This window comes from Portunus trituberculatus, chromosome 1 (genome assembly GCF_017591435.1).
Source record: "Portunus trituberculatus isolate SZX2019 chromosome 1, ASM1759143v1, whole genome shotgun sequence".
Classification (NCBI taxonomy): Eukaryota; Metazoa; Arthropoda; class Malacostraca; order Decapoda; family Portunidae; genus Portunus; species Portunus trituberculatus.
The window spans coordinates 3,485,783-3,495,782 of NC_059255.1; the positions used below are offsets into that span (position 1 = coordinate 3,485,783).

The 10,000-nt window shown below is 42.4% G+C and overlaps 1 protein-coding gene across 2 annotated transcripts in view; it reads left to right on the forward strand.

The window, feature by feature from the left end:
* The window catches only part of LOC123503123 (potassium channel subfamily K member 1-like), a 5,640-nt gene extending 2,173 nt beyond the window's left edge, over nt 1–3,467 (forward strand). For both annotated transcript variants that reach the window (XM_045252634.1, XM_045252707.1), the window contains 8 exons: nt 1–102; nt 295–426; nt 509–659; nt 826–1,004; nt 1,230–1,428; nt 1,711–1,826; nt 2,182–2,295; nt 3,053–3,467. The exon at nt 1–102 is cut by the window's left edge. In XM_045252634.1, the coding sequence (XP_045108569.1) occupies nt 1–102; nt 295–426; nt 509–659; nt 826–1,004; nt 1,230–1,428; nt 1,711–1,826; nt 2,182–2,295; nt 3,053–3,352 (1,293 nt within the window). In that variant the 3' untranslated portion in view covers nt 3,353–3,467. The remainder of the gene's footprint in view (nt 103–294; nt 427–508; nt 660–825; nt 1,005–1,229; nt 1,429–1,710; nt 1,827–2,181; nt 2,296–3,052) is intronic.
* The last annotated feature ends 6,533 nt before the right edge of the window (nt 3,468–10,000 follow it).

Consider the following 10,000-nt stretch of genomic DNA (forward strand, 5'->3'; position numbering starts at 1 on the left):
TGGAAAATGTGGGGGGCGCAATGCCTTGGAAAATTAAAAGGAGCGGCATCCCAAATCGGTCTCTACTCCTTCTTCATCCTCTACACGGCTGGGGGGGCGCTGGTAAGTAGTAGTAGTAGTAGTAGTAGTAGTAGTAGTAGTAGTAGTAGTAGTAGTATCAAAAACATCTTTATATTCACGCATTTTCATTTACATAAACAAAGTCACATATTAATCTCTCTCTCTCTCTCTCTCTCTCTCTCTCTCTCTCTCTCTCTCTCTCTCTCTCTCTCTCTCTCTCTCTCTTTCCGTCAGGTGTTTCGTGCCCTTGAACACCCGCACGAGGTGGAGGAGCAAGCCGTGGCAGCGCGGGGCCTTATCGAGGGACGCAACAGACTACTGGAGGTGCTTGCCAACGCCTCCACGCCCTCCCTTGTCATGCGCAAGGTAAGAGAGAGAGAGAGAGAGAGAGAGAGAGATTAATTTATTACCACCATCACTACTTCTACTTCTACTTCTACTACTGCAGGCGAGGGCTTCGGAGGAGCTGGGGCGGTACGAGGCGAGGCTGGTAGAGGCTGTGGGTGTGGGCGTTTCAGTCACCACGCCCTCCACGCCCAATTACAGCTGGCAGTTTGCTGAAAGTGTCTTCTTCGCCTCTACCATTGTGACGACCATTGGAGAGAGAGAGAGAGAGAGAGAGAGAGAGAGAGAGAGTTATTTTAATTGAAATACGTAGTGTGTTTGGTATTATCGTTGCCATTATTGTTGTTTTTAGATGTTCTTGTTACTAATTCCTCTCTCTCTCTCTCTCTCTCTCTCTCTCTCTCTCTCTCTCTCTCTCAGGCTACGGTAATCAAGCTCCCGTGACATTCTGGGGCCGTCTGTTCTGCATTCTCTTCGGGTTCATTGGCATTCCTGTGACTCTTTCCGTCATATCAGAGCTGGGGACCTTCTTCGCTAACTTGGTGTCCCGTGTTTACTTCAAGCTGCGTGACTTGGTGAACTGTGGGCTGGCTGATAAGGTGTGTGTGTGTGTGTGTGTGTGTGTGTGTGTGTGTGTGTGTGTGTGTATGTGTGTGTGCGTGCGTGTTTCTGTCATTGTTCTCTCCTCCTCTCATTGTTTGTCTTACTCAATTATTGTTTATCTCTTATTCTTCTCTCTCTCTCTCTCTCTCTCTCTCTCTCTCTCTCTCTCTCTCTCTCTCTCTCTCTCTCTCTCTCTCTCTCTCTCTCTCTCTCTCTCACAGTGGTTGGCAGCGTGTGGGAGTCTGGGAGACAAGGGTAGCAAGGGTGCGGCAGTGGTGGGCGCGGTGGGTGCCCTGCTGATCTACATGGGCGTGGGCGGCGCCTTCTTTACCCTGTGGGAGGACAACTGGTCTTTCTTTGAGGGGTTTTACTTCTGCTTTATCACTATGACCACTGTGGGACTGGGAGACCTGGTGCCTGGTGGGTAGTAGCAATCGTAGTAGTAGTCGTAGTAGTAGTGGTGGTGGTGGTGGTTGTGCTACTGGTAAAAACATCAAAAGCTACTACTACTGTGTTGATGGTGGTGGTGGTGGTGGTTGTGGTGTTAGCTGCAGTAGTTGTTGTTGTTATTGTTATATGACTGGTAAAATAAAAAAACAAAAAAACAAACAAACTGATATTCCAAAAACACTAAATATAATCCTAAACCCTTTAAAAACGAATCTCGATCCTTTTTAATAGGTTTCCATCCTTTTCCCACAGCTCGCACGGATGTGATGCTTATTTGCACTGTTTATATCTTGGTGGGTCTGGCTATCACCTCCACCATCATAGAGTTGCTAAGACGTCAGTATGCAGAGAGCTGGAGACAAATGAAGGTAGGTGGTGGTGGTGGTGGTGGTGGTGGTGGTGGTGGTGGTGGTGGTGAGGGAATGTAGAGAAATATGAAGGAAGTGAAATTGGATGGTGGAGGAGGAGGAGATTGTGATGTTTTTTGTTTTCCATGTTTGTTTTGATATTTTTGTAGCTCTGGTTATTATTGTTACTTTTCATACTACACTTACTGCAATTAGTATTACTGTTCTGCTATTTATATTTCTCTTTTTCCCTCCTCCTCCTCCTCCTCCTCCTCCTCCTCCTCCTCCTCCTCCTCCTCCTCAACCACTATTTATACTAACCACTTTTCTCTCCTCACCACCCCCAACACACACACACACACACATACACACACAGGAGTTGAGTGGTCGTCTTGGTGAGCTATCAGGACCACTCTCAGACGTCCTACGCAAGCTCGGGGACCACGCTGGGGACCTTTCCGTGGATGTGCGTCTGCCAAAGGACCTCCTGGTATGTGGAAGTATTAAGGGTGGTAGAAGGAGGAGGAGAAGAAAGTAATGGTGGAGATGGTGGGGTTGGTGGAGTAGTACAAGGAGGAGGTGAATGAGTAAAAGCAGGAGTGGTAAGTGATAAAGAAGGTGATAAAGGAGATGAAGGAGGTGGTGTTGGAAGAGGAGGAAGAGTAGATGGTGAAGGAGATGGGAGGCTGCAGTGGTACAATGGAACACCACGCGCTTTGGGAGCCATGAGGTTCGAATCCTGCCCACGGTCCGAGTGTAGGAAAGGCTTCCTCTCGGGGTAACTGTTCCCTAACGGTTGAGCTTTCAACTAGGAGGTAGCCACAATTCCTACACATGTTCATAATTCCTATGAAAGATTTACATTATTAATAAAAAAAAGTGCAGAAGGAGGGATCATATATATATATATATATATATATATATATATATATATATATATATATATATATATATATATATATATATATATATATATATATATATATAAATCTTTAGATCTTGTTTAGTATGCTTGTAGTAGTAGTAGTAGTAGTAGTAGTAGTAGTAACAGTAGTGCAAGAAGTGATAGCATTAGCATAAGCACCAGTAGTAGCAGCAGGAGAATAGCAGTAGTAGTATCAGCAGCCGTAGTAACAGTAGTAACATTTTTAGCTGCAGTAGAATAGTAATAACAGCACTAATCGTAATACTAATAATAACAGCAATAGTAGTAGTAGTAGTAGTAGTAACACTCACTCCACCCTCAGGATCTACGGCACGCGCTGCAGCTGTCACAGAGGTTGGATGACCTTACAAGAGGTGACCCTGGCCTTAAAAATGACTTAAATGACCTTAAACTCCTTGACCTCTTGAAGCAGCAATTGCGGGGATCAGGGAGAGGATCAAGTGTTGGGAAGGAGGGGGAGGGGCCCTTCTTACTCCCTTCTTCCTCGTCCTCTTCCTCCTCCATATCTTCCTCTTCCTCTTCCTCTTCTTCTTCTACTGTTCCATCTGCAGCCAAAGGAAGAACAGTTTTGCAAGTTATTATATATGAGAGTTCTGTTTGATTTTGTTCTTGTTCATGTTCTTTTTCTGTCTCATTTCTTCTTATTGTTGTTGTTCGTCCTTATTTTCCTTTTCTTTTCTTTTTTCTTTCCCCTTCTCTTGTTCTTCTTATTCTTATTCGTGTTCTTCTTACCTCCTTTTTCCCTATTTTCATTGCGACTGATCATGCACATAGTCTCTCTCTCTCTCTCTCTCTCTCTCTCTCTCTCTCTCTCTCTCTCTCTCTCTCTCTCTCTCTCTCTCTCTCTCTCTAATAAACTGAAATTGTATCACTTTCTGTAGTACATTAAGAACATAAACACTTAATAGATTTTTTGCAACAATATATTTGTACAATTAACTTTACTAACGTCTCGAATTTCACAGTTTTTCATTATAGCTTTGAAGTTTAGATATCCAGTGATCTTTTTTCCCCTCCAACGTCAGTCAGTGAAAATATAAGAGTTTGTGGGAAGTGTAGTTTTGTCATTGTTACCCTTAAAATACTTCCGTTTTCTTTCACTCAAAATATCAATATCCATTGAAAATGCAGATGCCAGTAATTATGCTTCTTTTTTTACCCTCACTTTTTTTTATTATGATTGTTAGAAAGTAGCAGTAGTAGTAGTAATAGTAGTAGTAGTAGTAGTAGAAGTAGTAGTAGTAGTAGTAGTAGTAGTAGTAGTAGTAGTAGTAGTAGCAGTAGTAGTAGTAGTAAAAGCAGTAAAAGTAGTTGTATTAGTTTTAGTTTTGTACTAAGAGATGTGATGCTATAAAAACTAGATAAATTTTCCCTTTATTTTTTTTTACATTTATTGCTATCATAACCATCCATTAAATCATATATTGTCTAATTGAAAGGTAATTTTTGAAAGAAAGACATCCTTGTGAATGTCACCTGCAAAGAACTATAACATTATTGGAAGCACTGTGAATTAGAAAGGAATTCATCGTAAATATATAATGTATATCAGAAACATTGCATTACAGAAGAAAAATGACGAAAAAAAGTGGTTTGAAACGATTGATTTTTCGAAATTTCGAAAGGGTTTATAAAAGAGACATTGGAACCATAGTTTGCAAAGAAAGAATGAAAAAAAAGTTTTCCTAGAAGATAAAGAATACTGAAAACATTGTCTAAGAGAGAAATAATCAGTTAAAAGAAATATTTAGGAACAGAAGAGTATAAGATTAACAGAAAAAAAGAAAAGGTATACAAAAGCTTAAAAAAAAACACTTAGTAAAAAAGTAATAAAGTTTAAAACTCAAAAGTAATAAAATAAAAGCAAATATATAACCAAATTGCCTTCATTCACTGTATTCCTGATTGTCACCCCTATCAACATTGTAAAAGACTGGAGACTTGATACACTTCACGAAGCCGTAGCGAGGGTTGGTGGTGAGCGGGTGTGTTATGTTGCCATTCCCCATTAGTGCTCCCATGAAGCTGAAGGTTCCGTAGCTTATAATATGATGATCTCCCAAACTCATCGCCGCCATGTCTTCGGCTGGGACTTTTGAAGCTGGTGAATGAAGCAAGGTTAGCTTTTCTCCTCAATTTAGGGTGTATTTGCTCAGTTTCTCATGATTCTAGTGGATGTTTGTGTTTGAAAAGGATTTTGTCTCGCTTTAGGTTAAGCTTTTTCGGTGTATTAATAGGTTTTTCATGTGTTTTTCCTTTAACTTTTTAGGTTTTAGTGGGTGTTTATGTGCTAGTTTAGCAGGTTTCACTTTGATATTATGAATTTTCATGTTTTTTTTTTCTACGTTTTTCAAAAATTTTCATAGGAGTTCTTCCGTTTTTGTTTCTTCATGGTTTAGCATGGTTATTGTGATATTTTTTTTTTTCATGCTTTATGCGTTGTTTTTCATAGTTTTAGTGATGATGTAGCAGGTTTTAATTTTTTTTATATTCTCGTGGGTTTTTTTCCTTTTTTATTTCTGTTCTGTTTTAGTTTTCATGGGCATATTGGAAGCTTTCGTATTTCAAAAAATGTTGTGTCTCCCTATGATAGTTTATTTGGGTTTGGTGAGGGCTTTAATGTTTTATTGCAAGTGAAATATAATGATGAATATGATAATGAAAATAACAAAAAAATATGGCAACGTTGACGAGGGCAACGACAATTAACTCACCAATGACAAGCACGTCCTTTGCCTGTAGCTTCTCTCTGCACCATTCTGGGTCATCACTTACCACCAGAAAGAGAGGGCGCTTCAACCTGGCGGGTAAGGGGGTTGAGGGAGCGGGGTTGCAGTCATGGCGTGTACGTTAGAGATCACAAGTCTTTCATTACGTGTTCATTTTTGTGACTCACTAAAACCACGAAACCCAATGAAAAAACATGATAACCTCTATTGGAACCAACTATTCTTTTACTAAAACCACAAAACCCATTGAAGACATAATAACTTCCACTTAAACCAGCTAAGCAGTCTCTGGATTTACCAAGCACCCTTGAAAACCATAAATTACCCGTTAAACTATTGTCAAAGTCACACAACCCTTTAAAACTATGATAATATCTAATGGTACCTGTTAAATGATCACTGCACTCACAATAACACTTAAAAACACCAACTTTCACTTTATCCCTTCACTCTACGTAGGTCCCATTCAAAAGGATATGATCGCCCCTCAGCACCGGTAATAAGGAAAAAAAAAAAAAAAAAATTACCGTTTCTTGTAGAACTCAAAGGCGTTGGTGTAGTAGAGTTTGTCCAGCTGAGTTAGATTCATCCCCTTCTTCAAGTGCTTCGTGTAATCCGTCCGTCTGACATGAACAGTAACAATTGGGAAATCCCTGTTGTGATAGGTCGCATTGAAACTCCTAAGCGCAATGTCGATATTCCGTATGGCATTCTTCTTCACCTCGTCTCGGAAATTGAACAGGGAGTGAATCAAGTTTCGATGCTCCAGTAAGAGGTCTCGTGGTGCGGGGAAGTTGTAGATGTGGTAAGGAGTGTCCAGCAAAGACTCAGTGATGATATTGGAGGTGATGGAGTTCTGGGCCGTAGCCTCAGCCCTGTACAGCTTGTCATAAAGGATGTTGTAAAGGGTGCTCTTAGCCTTCCCCACGTAGCAGTCTGGTTTCTTGACTGGTATGTTTATGTTTTTGAAGATTTTGTTAAGCTCTGTGTACATTTCATCGAAGATAGCCACCTGTTTGTGAATAGCCAGCTGTTATGAGAGGGACAGGGAAAGACAGACAGATTGCTATTCGTGAACGCATTGCACTCTCATTAGAACATTTCGAAGGCCTGAGAAGTTGACACTCCCAAACTCGTGGTAAACTGTTGTTGTGATTATGAAAAGATTTGAAAATACCAGTAATATCTACTAAAGCTTGTTGAATTATCATCGAAAGCATAAAAAGCGTGCAGGACCCTCTTACGTAAAAAGAAAAAAAAGGGGCCTGGATAATCAAGTTATAGGACAGTTGAGCAGTGAGCATTAACTGACCCGGACTCCAAAAAGATGACGCAGGATGTAGAGGCTGGCGTACTGACACATCTTGTTGCCCAGACGCCCCTCCCTGTTCATTGTGACGTAAGGCTTGTCACAGTCTGTAACAGTGTAACACATTCTTTATGAGGGTAAGGTCCCTGTTCTCAATGACCACTTAACTAGTCAGGCTCTTGTGATATTGGTTTTCAATTTTCTATTTGCATAAATTATGATACTCTATCATTGTGATAATGAAATCTCCAGTAACTTTCACTGCACAATCCAAACCTGTCACTGGAAACATGGAAATATTACTAAGTACAACCGGAACCTATAAAACTATGACTAGAGTCTTGCAAACCATAATTACTTTTACTAGAGCCTCTTGAACTGTCACTGGAATCATGAAAAGAAGCACTATTGAGAATTCTTTCAACTATAAACAGAGCCCATTAAACTAATGAATAAAAAAGAAACTAACATCAAAGAAAATTCAATAACTTTTAGAACGTGCCAAGTTATCATTGGAATCATGAAAACACACTTGAAATCCCAGCCAATTGTTAAAAGTGATCCCGAAATATTTAACCCTCCTCTTCAATCTGGAAAGTTCTGTTATGCATTCCTTACCGTTCTCTGGAGCAGGTTGAACTTTCAGCTTTCTGAAATAAGGATAGCAACCAGACTGTAAAGGGAACGGCTTGGGTGTTTCAATCGACGTAAGATGAGGACCAGCTTGCTCCTTTGTTTTGGAGACTATTGCGTTGAGTATAAAGTTTCTATAGATCTTGAGGAGGTTTTCTAGTACTGGCTTTGGTAGCTGGAGGAATGTGTTGTTGGCTACTTTTGTGGAAGACCATTGGTGTCGGATGATAACGAGGCCGTTGACGAGGAAAAGAAATAATGAGATCCATATGATGGTTTTCTTTTGCTGGATTATGGCCATGGCTGACTCTTGGCCGTGTTAGGATCTCAATTCTGTAGTTGAATGTGCTTGAGCACCAATTCCTTTCTGGTTAAATGTGCGAGGGTTTCTCTAAGGATTAGAGGTGTTTGTTCAGATGTTAATGGTATTTTTTCAAGTGTTAGGGATATTGTTTAGGTGTTATGGGCTTGTGTATCTGCTGTTATGTCTTTTCTTCTCTCTGTAACAAAGAATGCACTAAGTTACTGGAAGTTATTGGAATCATGAAAACAATCCAAACCCCCCCAAAACTTTCTCTGCAACCTGTTTAATAGGCGTGTCAGTTCTGATCATATTATTGTTTTTTTTTATGCCTTTGACTGAGGTAGCAAGCATTCCTCTCTTGTGTAACTCCTTATGGACTATACCTTTGGATATAGTCAGTGACGGGAGCAGGAATGGGCAGGTCGGAGGTCGTCACCACGTCATCACCACAAGTCACCATCGCTGATAGGGTATTATTTTTTATATTATTGTTTTTTTGTATCCTCACATACAATTGTAAGAATTGGACTGTTGCCAACTGGATGTCCCTATCAATTCTTTTCATACACGTGCATCAGGGGACCTGCCTGCGGTCAGCTTCCACTCTTACAGGCTCGATGTGGGAATCTGTAGTTGCTTAGTGTACGTGTATTTTATTATAATTAAGTACAGTAACATATACATGCATTTTGTACCATAATATGTATTATTTCATAATCACATGATACTCTTTCTGATATAGCAGATATTTTTGAAAGAGCTTTTATTTGTACGAGTCGGTCACCAGTGTCAGCAAGAGGACGTTGAAGAAGATGGACAGAGGAGCAGACATAATCCCCCTGGCAACTGACGGAGGCTGGACTCGTGTGTGTGTGTGTGTGTGTGTGTGTGTGTGTGTGTGTGTGTGTGTGTGTGTGTGTGTGTGTGTGAGCGCAAAACTGTCTTGGTTTAGTATAAGTAATTGTACATTTTAACTATAGTCTGTTCACTTTAGTCTGAGCCGTGAAGCCGAGCCTCATTTGAAAGGAGGCCGCTGATTGGCTGGCCCTTTCTCTCACTCACCTTGTGTTGAAAGGCTGCGTCATGAATGCTTTGTGGTACATGCTTTTGTTTTATGCGTTATATCTCATCTTATACACATAACAGACAGTTTCTGTTGGTACCGTTACACTTAACAGTAAATGCAGAAGCTTTGATACTCGGGGAAAAACAATTAATAAGCAACTATAAAGAAGTTTTATTGAGTTGAAGTGGAAAACTTTTCGCGACATCTTTATAACACGGTTTACTTATCATCATATCCTTTGGATATATTTAAAGGAATGCTGTTATAAATGATTGCATTTCATAAAAGAATGACTCCTGAACGGTATGCAGCCAGGGGTGGGTTACGGCGAGCCTCGGAGGTCACCGCCGCCTGTTGCTGGAAGACGTGGAGAGAGAGATTCCGCTGGTGCGGTTGGCTGGTCCGTCGGGGCCGCGGCGTCGACGGGGCACAGGCAGGCCGGGGCGGGGGTCTGCTGGGGGGGCGATACCACGTGGGCCTCGTGCACTCTGTCCACGAGGGCCGAGAATTCCTCCAAGGAGAGGGCCTGTGGGGCAGCCGCCAGCTGGAGACGGACAGGCTGCGGCAGGAGAGAGGAGAGTTTGTGGCGCACCATCTCCTCCGACCGCGGGAACCCTGCCGCCCTGTTCAGGGCGGACAACCTCGCCAGGAGTGCCGACGGGCGGCCGCCGTCGTACCGGGCTGAGTCAAGTGCGGCGAAACAGGCTTCGCGGTACCGCCCAAAGTCCCCCGTGATGGCCGACTTATGGGCGCCATACCTGTCTGCCTCCGGTGGGTTGGAGAGGACACTGTAGAGACGAGCGACCACTTCTGAGGGGAGTGCCTGGAGAACCGCCTGGTATCGCTGGATGTCAGGGAGGTCCGCGCCGGCCCACACAGCTTCGAGGTGCAGGAACCAGGCCTCGACATCATAGGTGAAGGACGGCACACGCAATATGTCACTGAATGCACTGCACTGCTCCATCACGCGTCAAGGCTACACTCTCGGGGTCACCAAATGTAGTATTCTCTGACTAGCCAAGACACGGATGGAGAGGTAAACTAGAGATGTACATTACTGCTGTTAATTATTGGATACACAAGCGAACGGAGATGAGTCGAGCGCCCGGTGCGTATGTCCCGGAGTTTCGGTGCTGACTGGGAACTCCTCGGCTGAGCATCCGCCCCATGACCTCACACCGTCCAGCTGGGGTCAGGTCACTGCACCT